This window comes from Sapajus apella, unplaced genomic scaffold (assembly GCF_009761245.1).
Source record: "Sapajus apella isolate SASKATOON/1434 unplaced genomic scaffold, GSC_monkey_1.0 scaffold28, whole genome shotgun sequence".
In the NCBI taxonomy this organism is placed as follows: domain Eukaryota; kingdom Metazoa; phylum Chordata; class Mammalia; order Primates; family Cebidae; genus Sapajus; species Sapajus apella.
In genome coordinates, this window is record NW_022436968.1 from 18,838,692 (window position 1) to 18,858,236 (window position 19,545).

At 32.4% G+C, this 19,545-nt stretch overlaps 1 protein-coding gene across 4 annotated transcripts in view; it reads left to right on the forward strand.

Annotated features, from left to right (window-relative positions):
* LNPK (lunapark, ER junction formation factor) overlaps positions 1-18,681 on the forward strand; it is a 73,779-nt gene extending 55,098 nt beyond the window's left edge. For 2 of the 4 annotated variants that reach the window (XM_032292884.1, XM_032292887.1), the window contains exons 10-13: positions 6,844-6,949; positions 8,098-8,168; positions 8,968-9,138; positions 16,233-18,681. In XM_032292884.1, coding sequence (XP_032148775.1) covers positions 6,844-6,949; positions 8,098-8,168; positions 8,968-9,138; positions 16,233-16,492 — 608 coding nt within the window. In that variant the 3' untranslated portion in view covers positions 16,493-18,681. Of the gene's footprint in view, positions 1-6,843; positions 6,950-8,097; positions 8,169-8,967; positions 9,139-10,700; positions 10,784-11,362; positions 11,662-16,232 lie in introns of those variants that run through there. The other 2 variants (XM_032292886.1, XM_032292885.1) reach the window with 2 other exon arrangements.
* Positions 18,682-19,545: the final 864 nt, after the last annotated feature.

The following is a 19,545-nucleotide window of genomic DNA, read 5'->3' on the forward strand; positions in this document are numbered from 1 at the left end:
ATATTCTCTTTATTTTATTTCATAGATTCTCTTTTCACTGTGGTGGATCTCTAGAGGAAGATCCCATTCTGAAGTGTAATAGACTGTAGTACCCTGCAGTTTCTTTTGGAGTGTGATTGGGGCATGGAAGTCCATTGCTTTAGTGCAGATCACATTGTTTGATGTAGATTTACAAGTCATATTGTTGAATGTGATAGTAAATTTTTTTTAGATTATTTAATTCTAATGTAGATTACTTTTTTATTTCATGACTAATTACTGATATGTAATTTATAAGGAGTTTGAGGCTAGGTAGTAGCTGATATCAGGTAACCAGAGCATTTGTGTAGTAAAATCAATAAAAAATAGAAATGTTACTTAGTACAGTAGATGTTTTTCTTTTCCTTCAAAAATGCAGTGTAAGATTTTAGAAGACTAAAAAACTGTTTATTTACTAGCAAATTAAGAATACTGACTATAAATGAAATGTATGCAAATCTTAAAACTTTTAAAATAGTTATGTAAAATAATACTTTAAAATTTGATATATAATGACAATACTTAAGGCAGCCATATATTTTATAAAATGAGAAAAGTTAAATTGATTGAAAATTACTAATCTTTCAGTTGTTATCTGGTGGATTTAAGATACCCATGATTTGTAAATAGAGATTCCTGGTTATTTAATGAAATAACTTTTTTAGGTGCGAATGTATGGATTATATACATTTTTATATCTAACTTATTTTAAGAAAAAAGTTTACAATCTATAGTAATAAAAACTGTATTGCACATGTAGGAATAGGGCTATAGAAGGAATAATAGCCTAGATTTTATGATCGTGTAAATATAACATGTTTTACTAAAATTTTTAATTAGTTTCTGTGTGACTATGTTTAAATTGTACATTGCCAAAGATGTGAATGAGTTAAATAATTTATTATAAAGAAGATTAATAATTAATTTTTTCTTTATGCCATATTTGTGGAAGAGAATCAATTTAACATGTATTACCACAGGGCTCCCATATGTTTGAAAATTAATAACCAGCAGGTACTTGATAATTTGCCAAGCTGTGTAAAAATGACCAGTATTCCTACAATGATTGCTTTTGATGTTTGTATTAATTACCATTGTCTAGAACAGCATGAATATAAAGATGCATGTGTAAGAGCTTTAAGATATTTTTATGAAATCTGTTATTTCATGTATCCAGATTCTTTTGTGGGTATGTTCACTTTAAATATGTAGAAGTAAAATACTCTAGCAAAAGTTAAGTTGGCTTAAATGCTTTCCAAATCTAATTTGGCTTGCTTATTCAAGTTGAAAATCTGATAATGAGGGATGACCATGTCTGGATTCAAGTTTATTTCTTGATGATAATAATTGAATGTTGTTAGCACAAATAAACCAATAACTTAGCTTATGGAATTTTTTTTTTTTTTTTTTTTTTTTTTTGAGACAGAGTCTTGCTCTGTTGCCCAGACTGGAGTGCAGTGTCATGGATCTTGGCTGACTGCAACCTCTGCCTTCCGGGTTCAACCAATTCTCCTGCTTTAGCCTCCCCACAGGGGAGTACAGGCCCGTGCCACCATGCCTGGCTAATTTTTATAGCAATGGAGTTTTACCATGTTGGCCAGGCTGTTCTTGAACTCCTGACCTCAGGTGATCCACCCATCTTGGCCTCCTATAGTGCTGGGGTTACAAGCATGATCCACTGCTCCCTGCCACTGATGGAATCTTAAAAGTGTACTTGAGGGCCAGGTGCGGTGGCTTACGCCTGTGATCTCAGCACTTTGGGAGGCCAAGACAGGGGGATCACCTGAGGTCAGGAGTTCAAGACCAGCCTAACACTGTGAAACCCTGTCTCTACTAAAAATACAAAAATTAGCTGGGTGTGGTGGCAGGCACTTATATGCCAGCTACTTGGGAGGCTGAGGGAGGAGAATCCCTGGAACCTGGGAGGTGGAGGTTGCAGTGAGCCGAGATTACGCCACTGTACTCCAGCCTGGGCGACAGAGCAAGACCCTGTTCAAAAAAAGAAAGAAAAAAGTGTACTTGATTTCTAATACTAAGAACTTGCTTTAGAACCTAACTTTTATTTACTAATAGCTATAATTTTGACATCAATTGCCCTTTTATAGATGGTAATAGCCTTTACATTTGTGATTACTTACAAATTGAAATTTTTTTATTCCTTTAAAATATTAGTATAATACACTATTGCTATCCTAAAGCCATCTTGAATACTTTAAAGATTTTGCCACAGCCATTTTGAAACCCTTGTATCCATATATTGCAAGGCTTCTTCCAACAGGGTTCCATTTTGTTTGAGTCTTCTATGAAGTCTCCATGTAAACCTCCATTGCTACTGACCTTATTAGGTTCATTCTGTTTTGTTTTACAAAGGCAAACATCACATTTTATTTTATTCTGTCACTTTCTTCTCAGTGCCTTCTGTGTTTTCTCAGTTCCGAGTATCTCCTGCAAATAGTTCTCTTTCAATTTTCAGAGGTTATATAGGGTTACAATTGATAACGTTTGAATGTGTAACTTTATTTTTATATAAAATAAAATTATTAACTAAATTTTATGTGTTATTCTTCTACTCCCCACTTACCATTAATCTCTTCTGATATTGTCTAATTTATTACATGAACATAGTATATTTCTCTTAATTTATTTAGGTCATTAATTTCTTTCAGCAGTGTTTTGTAGTATTTGGTGTATAGATTTTGCACATTTTTTGGTTAAATTTACATCCAATTATTTCATATTTTTAATGCTATTACAAAAGGTATTGTTTTATTAACTATTTCCAACTGATTATTGCTAGTATATGTAGAAATACAATTGATTTTTGTATATTGCTCTTGTATTCTATAACCTTGATAAATTAATTTATTGGCTCTATCTAGTATGATAACTTTTTTGTAGATTAAATAGTATTTTCTACATAGACAGCTACATTGTCAGAATAAAGAAAATTCTACCTCTCCCTTTCCAATCTGGTTTCCTTTTATTTATTTTTCTTACCTTATTACATGGACAAGAACCTTCAGTACAGTGCTAATAAGAATACTATGAGTTGGGCATCCTTGCCTTTTTGTTGGTCTTAGAAAAAGAACAATTTTTCTTTCACATTTTAGCATGATGTTGGAACTGGGTTTTTTTATTTTAATAAATCCTCCTTTTCAGCTTAAGGTGCCCATCTATTCTTACTTAGCTGAAGGTTTTTGTTTTTTTTTAATTAGTAATAGATTATGGATTTTTTCAAATGCTGTTTCTACATCTATTGAGATGTTTATATTGGGATTTGTTTGTTTCTTTGTTTTAATGCCTGTTCATATAGTGAATTAAATTGACTTTTAAATGTTAAACTTCCTTTGCTTTCCTTGAATAAATCTCACTTTATCATGATGAATTATTTTATATGCATGTTATTGGATTCAGTTTGCTAATATTTTGTTAAAAATGTTGATATCAGTACTCATCAGGAATATTGGTCTGTGTTTTTTTTATTTTGTCCTTGTCTTATCTTTGTCTGGTTTTGGTATCAGAGTTATGTTGGTTTCATGTTATGAGTAAGTATTCCCTATTCATTTTTTTGGACAATTTGTGTAGAATTGGTATTATTTCTTCCTTAATTTAAACGTTTGGTAGATTTGATCAGTTGAAGCATCTGGGCCTGTTTTTTTTGTTTGTTTGTTTCTGAGAGAAAAAGGTGTTTTTTAACTAAAAATTCAGTTCCTTTAAGAAAACTACTAATATCACACATGAACATAGATGCAAAAACTCCTAACAAAGTTTTAACAAATCAAATAACTATTTTTATCTTCTTGAGTGAACTTCGGTAGTTTGGTAGTCTTTCAAGGGGTTTGTCCATTTTATCTAACTTGTAGAATTTATCAGCATTCAGTTGCACATAATATTCCCTAATTATCCTTTTAGTGTTTTTACAATCTGGAGTTATGCCATTTTTCTCATTTCTGATACTAGTAGTTTGTATCTTCTTCCCCCCCCCCCAATTAGTCTGGCTAGAGGTTAACAATTATATTGATCTTTTCAAAGAACCATCTTTTCTTTTGTATTTTCTATTGTATTGATTTCCTTTCTGATCTTTATTATTTCTTCTGTACTTTGGGTTTCATTTGCTCTTCCTTTTTATTTTCATAATGAGGAAGCTAAAATTATGGATTTTAGTCCTATCTTCTTTTGTAATATAGGTGTTTAACATTACAAATTTTTCTCTCAGTACTGCTTTAGCTGCATATAAATTTTGATTTTTTTTCCATTTTCATTCAATTTAAAATACTTTCTAATTTTCCTGTTTTCTTTGAGTCCTGGGTTATTCAAATGTATGTTATTTAGTCACCAAATATTTGGAGATTTTTCAGATGTTTATCTGCTGCTGATTTCTAATTTAATTCTATTGTTATAAAACATATAGTGTTATTTGAATCTTTAAAAATGTATTGATACTTATTTTATGTCTAAGAATACCATGTATTGGTAAATGTTTTCTATTTACTTGAAAGAATATATATTCATGGGTGACTGTTTCCAGGATCCCCCAGTGGATACCAGAATCCGCAGATGCTCAACTCCTTTATATGAAATGGCATAGTATTTCCATACAATCTATACATATCCTTCCATATACTTTAAGTTATCTCTAGATTACATATAATGCATAATACAGTGCAGTCAGTTATCTTTTAAGGTGATTTAAATAATAAAAAGTCTTATATATTTACCCACATGATAACTGTTTTAGGTTCTTTATTCCTTTGTGTAGATCTTACTTTCCATCTGCTATGACTTTACTTCTGCTGAAGGACTTCTTTTTAACATTTCTTATATTGCTCTTCTTCTAGTGATGAATTCTTTCAGTTTTTTATATCTGAAAATGTCTTCATTTAAAAAAGATGTTCACAGTAGATATGGAATTTTTGACAGTTTTTTCTTTCAGAACTTTAAACATTGTTTCATCATTTTCTGGCTTGCATCTTTTCTGATGAGAAGTCTGCTGTTATTCTTATCTCTTTCTCTGTACATAATGTATTTTTTTTTTGTTTTTTTTTTTTTTTTTTTCTCTCTTTATTATTGGTTTTAAGCAATTTGGTCGTTCACTGCCTTGGAATACAATTATGTTTCTTGTGCTTGGGATTTGTTGATATTTTTGAATGTGTGCATTTATAGCTTTCATCAAATTTAGAAAATATATATTATTTCTTTAAATATTTTTGTCTTTTTCTTCATTTCTCTCCTCTTCTTGATGGATTCCAATTATATATATTGGCTGCTTGAGGTTGTTCTATGGTCTTGCTCTGTCACCCAGGCTGGAGTGCAGTGATACGATCATGGCTCACTGCAGCCTTGACCTGGGTTCAGGCAGCCCTCCTACCTCTGCCTTCTGAGTAGCTGCGACTAAGATGCATGCAACCACACCCAGCTAATTTTTGTATTTTTTTTTTTTATAGGAATGGGGCTTCCTCCTATTGCCCAGACTGGTCTTGAATGCCTGAGCTCAAGCAATATGTTTGCCTTGACCTCTCAAAGTGCTGGAATTACAGGCATGAGCCACTGCACCTGGCTGTCATTTTGTATGGTTTCTATTGCTGTCTTAAAGTTCACCAGTTTTTTGTGTGTGCAGTTTCTAAACTGCTGTACACATAATCTGGATTTTTTTTATACTAGACATTATAGTTTTATCTGTAGAAATTCAATTTGGTTTTAAGTTTTTTTCATGTCTACTTAGCATACTGAATCTTCTAGATTCTCAAACATATGAAATACAGTCATAAGAATTAGTTGTCTACTAATTCAGTCATTTTCATACTTTCTGGGTCAGTTTTGATTGATTTTTCTTATTGGTGATATTTTCCTGCTTATTGGCATGTCTAGTAATTTTTAATCTGATGCCAGACATTGTGAGTTTTACCTTATTGAATGCTAGATTTAAAAAATTCCTATACAGTACTCTTCTGAATACCCAATGGCCTGTGTGTTAGGAGGCTTTTCCACTCTAATGGAAATGGGCAATATTCTTGGCCCTGAATGAACACTTTCTTTTCACCTTTTTGGGTAATTTTTTCCTCCATCCTCAGATAGTTTTCTCACATGCATGCACCAATCAGTACTCTGCTGAATTCTCTAGTAAACCCTCTGTAGATCTTTGTTGTTCTTTCTCTATGCCTTCTCTCCTCCTTGGTACTTTTTCTTGTGAACTCAAGCTGCCTTGGCCTCCTCAGAATTCTGGCTTTGTCTCCTCAACTATGAGAGTCTGTTACCCTTCAGCTGGGTTTATTTTCCTTTCACTGCTGAGTAAAAACTATAGGCAATAAGCTGGGGCAGATGTAGGGTGTGTCTTGTTTTTAGTTTTCTCAGGGAACAATAACCTACATTGCTTGATATTCTGTGTCTTTAAAACTGTTACTTCATATGTTTTGCACAGTGTTTTAGGTGGCATGTTAAATCTGACTCCTGTTACTCTATTATGATCTGAAATGGAAGTCCCCTGATTTATGATTACATGGATTTTTAAGAGTTGGAACATTTTAAAAAATCAGTTTGAACAGAATTAAGCATAATTGTAGTTGCTAGTAGATTATATAGTAGGAATCTAGTAGATTATGTAGATTAGCACACATTTAAATATATTTTATAGTGCATATTTAAATATATTTTTATAGTACAGTATTTTTAATGAAAATTTGGTCTTCAGAGATTTGTAAGAATTAATATTTTGTTATTTTGTTAAAACCTTTTAAAAGTGTTAACAAGCATAGATAGTTCTTGATAATAGAATTAAATTTTATGTGTATTTCATACATATAAATTTTATATGTATTTATTTAATAGGTCTTCATCCTCCAGGTCCACCTTTAGCAAGACCTATTCTCCCCCGAGAACGAGGCGCTTTGGATAGAATTGTTGAATATTTGGTTGGTGATGGTCCACAGAACAGGTAATATTTACTGGGGTGGTAGATAAATGGAAATGAAATCAGGATGTGTGTGTGTGTGTGCACATACTAGATGTTCTACAGTTTTGCGGCACCTATTTTCTGATTTTAGAGCATAATGGAGTATTTTATAGCCCTGCAAAAGAATATGTATTCAATTGTTTGACAGTAGAAGTTTTGACAATGTAGTAGGGATTAAATCCATTTGGAAAAAATATTAACTCTGCTATAACTTTTAGAGAAAGTGGATTATTTCATTGAAACTTTTAAACATAAAGAGCAAAAACATAGTGCACTGCTGATAGGCTCTAAGAAATGGAGCTTTATAGATATCAGTACTGGACTTGGTGATAGTAGTATTTTTAATAACATTAAGAGCAATTTGCATGTATTTAGTACCTAACAGTTCTGAAAATGCTTTTCCAGTTATTCTTACAATAATTCTAGGAAGATCATATGATATGTGCAGAGTAATTATCAAAGTATAGATTTTTTAAAAATTCATAGGATAGTAGGTGTTTGATAGCCCTCCTAATTATATGTTATTCAAAATAGAATGACATTTGATACAGGCAAGTATTTGTTGAGTATATCCACAGACAACTGAGAAAGTATATAAATAGAAAATGAGAAAGATGTTTAGTGTAACAGGGAAAGGTATAGGAATCATGTATAGAAATTAATCTTTGGGTGGGACTAAACAAAATTAAATATGTTTATTTGCTGGAAGACTTCTCAGGTTTTAATAATATTCCTTGTGAATCTCTAAGAGGGTTCCAGGTTTACTTATCTGACCACAGATTTGGAGGCTTTCATCCTCAGGACTATACTTTGGGAAACACCAAAATTTAAGTGTTCAGTTATCAAATATGTTTCTGCTAACTTAGTAAAGACATATTCATTTAACTGCTGTCTAGTTTTTTTTTTTTTTAATTTGATGTATAAATTATATTTTTAAATCTTTGAAATTTGGGCTTTGGCTAATTTTGGTTTTTGTTTAACAAATATTGTGTATGGTTTAGTATCATATAATTTGTTATGGCATATTTAGCTATGTTAAAATATAAATTAGTCATGATGGCTAAAATGGCCTCTCCCATAAGCTTTGTCTGCATTTGTAACTGGTTTGTTCATTTTTCCTTATGGTGTAGGTATGCACTTATATGTCAGCAGTGTTTTTCTCATAATGGCATGGCTTTGAAGGAAGAATTTGAATATATTGGTAAGTCTTATTGGGCAATGAGATTTAAATATTTTACTTTAAAATATTTTATTCTATGCCATTTTCTATGTGTTGTCATTTTATTTTATATACTCTCTTTGTATACATTGGTTAGGCATATTATCCTTATTTTGGTACATAGAGCAAGCAGGGAAGACAATTTGGGTTCCTTCCTATACAATGAACAGCCTTTAGGCCAGTTGTTCTCAAACCCCACTGTGCATCACAATCACCTGATGAGATTAAAATAATTATGATACCCAGGACCCATTTACAAAGAGTCTCCTTTAAGGGACTGACTGTGGGGTCCAGGCATCAGTACATTTTTTAAAGCTCTGCAGATGATTCTCATGTGTAGCCACTATTAAAAACTACTGTGGTAAATTAAAAATGCTTCTAAAATATTGTGTACTGCATTTTCTTGGGTAAATGTGCAAGGTTCTGGATTTTAAAATACCTAATGATTCTGGTGACTAGAAATGTAATCTCGATAATTCATTTAAATCATTATTTTGCTATCAACCTGCTGTGTAACTTATTACATAGTTAGCCTGCTATATAACCTGTTATGCCTTTTCTGCCTTTAATTTAAAAAATTACAATTTTAATTTTAATAATTAGGAAACATGCTGTAAATTAGTTCTGTTTAGAACATCTACCATATTATTAAAATAACAAATACAGTAACTTTTAAAGGGTTCTTTTGAATATCTGCAAAAGTAATCTTGTGAGTTAACTAATTAGTCCTTGAACTTTGTTTGGTTTGTGGTTTTGCTTATTTTTAAAATATTCTCTGCAGCTTTTCGATGTGCCTACTGTTTTTTCTTGAACCCCGCAAGAAAAACCAGACCTCAGGCTCCAAGACTTCCCGAGTTTAGTTTTGAGAAGAGGCAGGTGGTGGAAGGTTCAAGTTCAGTTGGTCCCTTGCCATCAGGAAGTGTGCTTTCATCAGACAACCAGTTTAACGAAGGTATGGATATGTTAAACAGTTTTGTCCCTTAATAACATGTTGTTATTTAACAGTAATAAAAGCATAATGCTTTTAGGTAAGGATGGATTAATTTATTGGATTTTGCATCATGCATATATTGGCTATTGCTCTGTTACTGTAGCCTCCCTCCTGTGTGATTGGTGTGATGTGTTTCACTTTTAACATGCAGATTGTACTGTGATAAGCAATATCTGACATCAGCTAGTTAAACATTGTTTATGGAGTGACCTTTTCTAAAAGCTGTTGGGAGATTTGATTAGTAATATTTTCATGGGATAATTTTTTCAATTTATCTGAATGAAACAGATTATTGGAATTATGAAACAACTACTCAAAGGATAAAATACAAGATTTGTGATTAACATTGATAAAATAGGTTTGTATCTACCACATGAATTGGTAGATATTACCAGAAAGCAGGAAACTTTGGAATTATAACGTTATCCTTGCATTTTTTTGGATGACTGTATCAGTAGGACTGATATTTCATTGAAACAGACAATTTATAAAGGTTCACAAGATTAACATTGCCTTTGACATAAAAATCAACTTTATTTTAGAGAAACAGAATTTATCAGAATTTATAGGGTTTTAGAATTCATCTCACAATTCTGTTTTAGGAATTCTTGAGGAAGTTTCATGAAAAAATGGAAAAGATTAGGTGGGAGATTTGACTATTGCCAGCTCTTTCTTACTACAGCATTAATATTTGGTTAGGATCTCTTTGTTAATCAGCCCTGAATTATAAAGATTGCCAAAATTATGAACTAGGCCATAATATTTTGGTGTTATGTGTGGTATAGAAAAAATGCATATTAGAAGTTTAGTTCCCATAATTAATCAGTCAGGATTAATTCTTTTTAATTTCTAGTAATTATAATTTATATATACTTGATATCTTCATCATAAAAAACATTGAGTACTGTAAAAGTTGTTCTAATTGAGAATATCATACGAAGCAGTGAATTTTCAGATATCAGAAATTTAGTGTGGGATTTGAGTATCTATATATATATTTTTAACTTTGAAGAGCGAACCTAAAATGCGTGTGTTGAATTGGGCTTGGCTTTTGGCTTACTAACAAATATGGAAACAAATTTGAATACAGATAGTTATGAGAGAGGCCTGTATACTCAACACTGAATCAATGCATTCATCTTCTCCAAGTCTGCAGCATCAACTCCAAACAGAATGACAATTTTTTTCTTTTGCTTAAGTCGTGCTCTGAGCTGCATGCTGTCACATGCAAACCACCTGCCTTACCATTGCAGCCTCTTGGAACTGAAAATTAAAGGATTTCATACTGAAGATGCCTAGAGGAAAAATTGAAGTCTTTTCCATCACTAGTCTTGCTTAGAGAAGCTAAAGTGAATATTTGAAAGATAAGAGTTGGGACAAAAAAAAATAGACAAGACAAGAAAAAACAGCCAACCGAGTGAAAATCTTGATAATGAGTCCCATGCTTTATATCTTCTGCTAAGGTCAAGATGGATAGTTAGCAGACAACATCCAGCTATACCTTTCCTTCTCATCTAATCTAGGAGGAGCAATACCCCAGATGTCTCATTTTCTGTCTGAAATCTCTGGAAAGAAGTCTTACTGGCTCAAACTCAACCCAAATAAGGTAATGTTATGAGGTGAAGACAAAAGTTGAGGCAGAGTTTGATAGCTCCATAACGTTGAAACTGAAGCAACGATTCCATTTGGTTAAGATAGTTTCTAGAATAATAACTTTCATACTTCTGTTTGGATTCATCAAAGTGGCCATGAGCATCTTTTTCTTCTTTGACTTTCCAGAAGATTGAAACTTTTCTGAAGACTTCTAACTCAACACTGTGACACACAGTTATCAATTCCAAGCTGGCTTCCTTTTGTAAACAATTAGAAGTATTTCTTATGAACAGATGAAGCTGCGTTTGTTTTGAACGCTGGTGGCTTATGATTATATTGAACTATTAATTAAAACCATATCATCTCAGTCATCTACTCTTTGCTAACAGCCAGTGTTTTAGATTTCTGATTTCTAAATAATGTAGATACTTGAGGTCTGAAAAAAAAAAAAACTTCTCTGCTTTAATTCTTATATTATTAAAAGTATTGAAGTGGCTCCTTGATGGCAGCAGAAATTGTAGAGATTAAGTTATTGAAGTTACAGATAGAACCAACAGATAACTTTCTTCCATCTGAACTTTTCCTTAAACAGATACCAGTAACCATTTTTATGAACAACCAAGAATTAATAGAAGAAATATATATTTTTCAATCTGTCATATAAGGATTTTGAAATTAAGTTTTGCCTGGATTCTGATATTGGAAGATTTTGCATTTAGGATAAGGCGCAAAGCTGTTAAAATTTCTGGACTGCTTTTTAGAAAAACTTACAGAATCTTGGAAAGTTTTCATCAAAGGAGGAGACCTAGAAGAAATTTCTCCCATTAATTTCTCACCTGAATACCTAGAATATTTTTTTTTCTGGAATTTTACATCCAGATGCCTTGGTAATAGAAATACAAGAAATGGGGGATATAATTTGTCTTATTAAAGAAATACAAGAAATTGGGGATATAAATTGTCTTTTTGAGGACATACTAAATATGATATGCCAAGAAATGAACTGCTTTTAGGTTCCTCAGTTTCTTTTATGGTCAAATAAATAGCACCATAATACTTGAATCTCTGCTAAGTCACATTAAAGTGGTTTACCAGTTTTTCCTTTTTTAGAAAATGTACTTTCTAAATACTAATATATAGGATCCTTTTTATGATATGTAATAATCATTGGAATTCTAGGTTTCTACATTGTTAATATTCTAGTGCAGTGATTTTTTGACTACCATGTTTAAAAAGTGTTAATGTTGATATTGTGTTTTTGTTGCTTAGTTGTGTTTATCTAGGTTTCATGCAATAATTTCAGTAGAATACAGTTTTTGTCCAATTAGAAATAACTTCCTAATAATAAAACTTATGGTGTCTAATCAGCACTATCAAAAATAGCAAGTAAAATTTATATAAGGTGAAATTTAACTTGATAATGTGATTTTAGTCCTTCCCTTTCTTTTATATAAAATACTGTTACCATTAGATTGTGCTGAACAAGGGAAAATTCTGTGTTTAGTATTTTTGTTATGATGTACCAGAAAATTAAACTATTTGGTAATGTAAATTTTGTTGAATTCCACGTATTTACCAGATCCATTAAATAATATTCTTATACCTTTGTTTATATTTACTTATGTACCACTTTCTGAAGATATAAACTTGCTTACAGTATGTTTTTGAATGTTTGTTTTAGACATAGAGATCATTTGGTCTTCTGACTCCCTTTTCTAAAACACCTTCACTTAGTAGCATAGTTTTAGATCATTGCTTAATAATTAAACTCTTGGCCAGGCATAGTGGCTCACCCCTGTGATCCCAGCACTTTGGGAGGATCACAAGATCAGGAATTTGAGACCAGCCTGGCCAATATGGTGAAACCTTGTCTCTACTAAGAAATAAAAAATGAGTCGGGCGTGGTGGCGCACACCTGTAGTCCCAGCTATGTGGGAGACTGAGGCAGGAGAATTGCTCGAACCTGGGAGGTGGAGGATGCAGTGAGCGGAGATTGTACCGCTGCATTCCAGCCTGGGTAACAGAGTGAGACTCTGTCCCAAAAACAAAACAATACAAAACAAAACAAAAAACTCCTAATTGATTTGTTCAGAAATGGTAAATAATTAATGATATTCTATGTGTTGAATACTAGCTATTTTCTTATGAGTGGTTATAATTTAATTGAATTTTATGTATTGAGTCATTGGGTAAGTTTGTAGCCTATATATATACTGGACACTGATGTGTTATCAAGGCAAAATTTTTATGTGTTAGCAAGGCAAAAATATATGAAGTTGTTTTGCTAGATTATTATTTAATTATCTTAAAAAATTGTTTCAAGAACTAGAGTAAAAACCTAAACATGATATTCTTACATGTTTTTGCATGTGTGTAGCTTATAGGTGAGGCAGTGATATTCCTTATATAATTATGCTGTTTTATGAGTTTCAGTTTTCTAGCTGAGTTTAGACTTTGCCCAAACAACTGGAAGCCAATTGTTACTATTTGGTAAAGAAAAAAAAAAAAGAACTCTCTTAAGAATATTGAGGTTGGGGTGGGCTGATGGCAGGAGTGGGGAAAGAAACAAATTGCTTGGATTCTTTTCTGTTTTATCATATTGTGGTATGTTGTTTTCTTGGCATTATAGATGCCAGAGTGAATTTTAAAATTTTTCTTACAGATGGAATTAGGCTATTCAGGTAATTGTTTCATGTCTTTGTCTTGCACTGGGCCATACAGTGAAGAGTAGGGTTCTTTAATTAGTGTGAACACAAAGTCTGGTTTCTCTTATAGTATTTTATGCACAAATATTAACATCTTTGGAAATATATTTATCCCAACAAGCTGTTTTAAACTACAACTTCATGGAAGAAATTTGCTGTTTTTGTTAGAATAGTCAAATGATGTGCTTCCATAGAAATGAAAAAAGCACGTTTGTTACACATTAATCTTCTTATAAAGCTTTGTGGCTATTAAATTGATTTGTAATTCTCTGTTAATCTTTACACTTAATTATTTAGATCTTGTTTGATGACTTCTTACAAAATGGCACTGGCATCCAAACATCAATTAACTGTCTTATTTAGACTATCTGATGTCTACATTGTAGGTGTCATGTCACATACCAATTTTTTATAGTGTTACTGCTATTAAAAAATTGCTCTTCTGCAAATTAACCCAGGAGAAGAAAAGTAATCATTAATAGGCTCTTTGATTATTTTCAATCTCCACCCATCATTTCATCAGTTTTGTAGTCTTTCACATATTCTCTGAAATACAATAGCGACTGGAAAACTTTGTGTACCATGTTGTTTTCTGATTATGATAGCACATGGTATTTCTTTGAATCCTTGTGTTGCAGACATTTAAAAATTTCAGTATTGTAGTTCTCCTCCTTGTATTAACCACTTCTTTATGGCCTCAGAATTTGTATATTAAATTAGCTTTGACTAGTAAAGTTTATTTTTGAAAATAGTAACATCACAAAACTTTAATATGACAAGTCTTGGATTTTGATACCTCTCCTGTTTCAATACAGTATTGAGGCAATCCGTCAGACAGAATATGACAAACTATGTGGGACTGTTTTCACTTACAGTTACATCCTGGATTCCGAGCTTTTTATTTTTTCATTTCTTGTGGCTTTATTGGTTTGTTTTAGAAGGCTTACTAAAGTATAAGAAATTGTGAAGTTCTTGCCAAGTAAATATTGCTGTATGGCCAGAGAGTTGTGGAAAACCATGACTCTTAAAATTCTATCTTGGATAAATTCTATGAGGGTAGAATTACAAATGATTGGTGACTCCTGAAGTTTTCCACGAATATCTTGTTTGCTCTTGTAGCAGAAATGGTTTGTACATGCCTGTAGTTTCATTTGCCCTTTCTGCTTTTCCTTTCTGCTCTGGAACATTGAAATAACAAAATTCGAGTGACTTACTGCTTTTCTAACTTGGATTTTTGTAAGATTCCAAGGGTGTAGCAGTGCCACTTTAAGTTCCATATTAAGATACAAATAGGATTTAAAAAAATGAAATTTGGTACAAATTAATTTATGGACTTTTTTACTACTTTTTGTGATCATAGGAATGTTTCATATAGCAAAACATCATTAAGTTTTACTATAATTTAATAACTAAAACATTTCTAACTGTGGAATTTGGGCCTTTATTCTACATATAGAAAGGAGGAAGGTGGTTATAATTAATTATATAAGCCAGAGTCCAAGATACCTCTTTGAAGAAATAATTCTTTTTAAATATTTTAAAAGTATTGTTATAGAGTATGTGAGATACAGATAATTTGTATTTATTAAAACTGGTATGGTAAAACCATGGATTTCTAAGACTTCCATATTAACATGTGTGCATATAACACATAATTTATTTGCAAAACAATTTTATTTATTTAGCAAAACTGGCCTGTATTATACAAGAAACTTAATTAGAACTTTTTACTAAGACTGGCCTTCCCTCCAGATTTTTTGAATCAGTAACATTTGTAGTATATCATAAGCAACCATCTGTGAGAGTAGAAAAATCTATTTTTTTCTTAACTGATGTGGTTTAGCCATATTTCTCCTAGCAAAAATATTGCTATTTTTTACAAAAATAAATACCTAGCTAGATTTTTATCTGTAACATAGAAATACGTGTCCCAAAGGTTGTCTGCTCCAGTTATTCCCTCCCCTATCTTGTTCTTTAAAGAATGAAAGGCAGTTTATTTAATATAATTGTTATATTATTAAGGGATTTGAATTCAATAATACTTAAAAAGAGTTAGAGGTTAAAAGGAGTAAATTTTCATGTAGGGACTAGTAGCCTTACTTAGCTTCTGCTATGGAGGTGGGGTTAAAAGACCCTTTCTCTCCCTAGCATGCTAGATATGTAGCACGTTCTGACCCAGAGGTTAAATACCAAGGACTTGTTTTTTGCAGAGGGATGAGGAGAGACTTGTCATGCCTTTGGAAAAGGTAGACCCTGACTTCCCGGTTTTGGGATAATAGGGATGTACATCAGTGTAGGAAAGCACCATCCACCCACATCCACACACACAAAAGTACACTTTTACACATTGCTCACAGCGTTGCCTGGACACAAGGGAAACAGTTTATTCAGGAAACAATCTGGACTTTAATACATTTGCATTGTTTGCTGGACAATGGCATTATAGCACATAATTCTTTTGGGACTATGATTTTTGGACATTCAACTTTCAGATGTGTCTTTAGGAACTTATTTTGTATGAAAATATGGGACATTAGAAAAAATATGTTTATGGGTTTATCTAAGTTATTTTTTTTCTTCAATCATACTAACGGTAAAGGGAATTAGTTACTTATTTTTAAAGATTTTAAGGATAGTGTTAGACAACTGTATGGTGTGTGTGTGTGTGTGTGTGTGTGTGTGTGTATCTTTTGCTTGCCTTATTTAGCAGTTTTAACATTCGGGTATTCCTGAACTCTTGAATCTTTATCTTTTCAGAATCTTTAGAACAAGATGTTCTTGGTAATAGTACAGAGCAGACAGATGACAAAATACCAGCTACAGAACAGACAAACCAAGTGATTGAAAAAGCATCTGACTCAGAGGAACCAGAGGAGAAAGAAGAGACTGAGAATGAGGAAGCCTCAGTGATTGAAGAGAAAGAAGAGACTGAGAATGAGGAAGCCAACTCCACAGTTCCCAGAGTTGATTCTATTCCTGATCCTGAACTAAGTGGACAGTCTTTGGTGGCAGAGTAGTAAATGCTTCCGCGTGCTTTCAACTGGATGTTTATAGTCTTGTTGATGTCAGTTATTGCTTTTTCGGTGGTACTTTCTTTTCTTGCCCCTCTAAGGGTATGCTTCTGTATCATTTGAATTCAGATTGCCTAGCTATTTGAACATCACAAAGTTATATATATCGGGTATTAAAATTAAAATCAAGTGATATCAGTGAAGTAAGATCCTTTTGAATGTACAAAGACCCACATTATTGAGACAGCTTTTAGATATTTTTTGTCCATTCTAAAAGTAAACAAACATGATTGCATTTTGTTTTCTGTCTGTATAACCTGTAAATATCCGTCTTGGCATAGGAAGAACTTTGGTTAACAGTAAGTTCTCTAACTGTGTTTGTTTTAAGGAATGAAACTCAGTTAAGATTTTGACTACTTCATTATTAAAAATTGATAGAAGCTTAGCTCCTGAGATATTTACAACTGGGGGAAATGTCTACTTAGGTGTTTACATTGAGTGGTATGAAAGTTGTAGTTATTACTACATAGTCACTGGTACGAATTCTCAATAAGAATGCAATGGAACAGTTAAGTAAAACTGTAACTACACAGGCACTGGTACGAATTCTCAATGAGAATGCAATGAAACAGTCAAGTGCAGTGTTTCTTTTTGATGTCTTTTAACTGGGCCAAAGGCACATGATGTATGTAATTAGTTTATATTTACACATTAGCATATAGGAAATATTTCTGCACTTGACTGTACTTGAATTCTGAGCATTATTTATACATGTAAAATGATGATATATATGTTAATTTTGTGCTCTTTGTATTTTATTAAGGAAAATAAAAATAATCTGGCATCAGTTTCATTTTGTTAAATGTCTAGTCTTCTTCAAGCAGTATCTTGGTGGATGACTTGGCTACCTGAAAAATCTGAGGAGGAAGAGCTCACAATACAATACATCTGTAGATTCTGCTTAGAGCAAATTATGATACTTTTATTCAGACTTGTTTCCTTTCTAGTTAAGAGAAATAGTGACATTTAGAGGTTCTAATCAGAAGTTAGGTTTTTCTGATTCAGGAACATCTTAGGCCAGCCATTTGTAATTTTTAACTTTGAGAAACAAGTTTTGTGAGAATAGGTAGTGAGTTGCTGGTAGTTAATTGAATTTAATATTTGTATTAAGGATTAACTGGAAAAAAACTTAACTCAGTGGTAATTCTTGGACCTTAAATACAGTGTGATTATCTGTTATGGCCTCCTTTTATCTGTCTTCTCCAATATTAAAAAAAATAGAAATAAGTTATTATGCTGAAGGGAAAAATATACCTGTATAAGAATGGTGTGTCTGGCTAATGTTTCTAAGTTATACGCAGTTTCTGAAAAACTGAACAAAATATTTTTATCATTTAAAAATCTATTTTTATGATTTGATATCTCCTATGTGACTGTTGTTTTTTTTAAGGAACTCAATCTATTAACAGTCTGGGACATCTTGGTATAGTAACCAGAGTTTTTGAGCCTACTGTATTGGGCTTAAATTCCATGACTGTAGTCTTGGGCAAGTCACCTAACCTCACTGAGATTATTTTTTTCATCTGTAAAGTGGGAAGAATTATATTTATTTTTGAGACGTATTGGGATAATTAAAAATAATTTAATGTGCCTAGCACCCTACCTGATGATGGCATTTGTTCTTATTGACGCCTTTAAAATATGAAAGGACCATAAGTTTTTCCTCTTGTAGATGAGGAAATTAAAAAGGAATATGAATGTGTAATTCAGCTGCTCAGATTCAAGCCAATGTTTTCTGTATCAACTTTTCTTTATTGTATGTATGTGTATAAATACATAGATTAAGGAAATAGGAAGCTGAAACTATAGAATATAATCTTTTTTAAGGTGATGAATTTCATCAGGTTCCTTGTGTGTTATTGACCCATACACATTTTAGCAACATCTTGCTTAGTCATGTTATAAAACATTCAAATTCTGATATACATTGCTTGAAAATGAGTGAGTACCTTAGAGACATTTGATGGACTCAAACAGATATTATGACAAATATCTTTGAAAGAAATATGAAGGAAGGTTAAATGGGGATTAGTAAAATTAATGCAATAGGTAACATATTTGTAACCATGTAGTATCCTTTAAGATAGAAAAGCTTATTCTGATATTATTTTAATAAACAGTTAATGGTTGAAACAGTAGTAAAATGTCCTGTTTCTGATTATTAAGATTAGTATAATGAGAAAAGCCAAACTGTTAATTACTATTAGCTAGAGTGATCTTAGCTTCATTGATTACAAATGCTCAATGGGTCATCATCTAAACTCTTCTATGTTGTGAGCATGATCCACAAACATGGTCTAGCTTCTCTCTCTCCATCTTTCCTTCATCATTGTGCCATAGCCATATGGAACTCCTTTCGGTTCTCTGACCATGCCCTTTTCTGCCTCAGATTTCAGCTTAAATTTTTCTACCTCAGAGAGATGCCTTCTGAAACTCGCACCTAAAGCTGGCCTCTGCCTTTTACTCTCTTATCATGTCACTCTCTGCTCACCATCCTTATTACAATTTGTATTTGATTTGTTTGCTAGTTTACTATCTTCACAACATGTCTGTTTGTGCAAGGGTCTTCTCTTATTCACATCTGTATCTCAAGGGTCTAGCACAATGCTTGATGCATACTATGTGAATAAATACTTTGTTGTCAAGTCCTTGTTTAACTGCTTGGCACTATTGACATTGTTGAATACTCCCTCTTTGAGATACTTTCTTTTGGTTTTTCACATATCATATAGTATTATTCTTATTTATCTGGCCTCTTGCTCTCAATGTCCTTTAAGTGTTGGTGTTCCTTAGGTTCTACCTAGTGTCATCATTTCTTCACTGTGCATATTCTTTCTCAACACCCTTGGACTTACCATCTGTCTCTCTGAATCTCAGATCTCCAGCTTTGATCTGTTCCTGTACTTCAGATCTGTATATTTGCTTGCCTACTGGCATGTCTCTCACAATATATTCAAGAATGAACTCACAATCAATATATTCAAGAATGAACACTATCC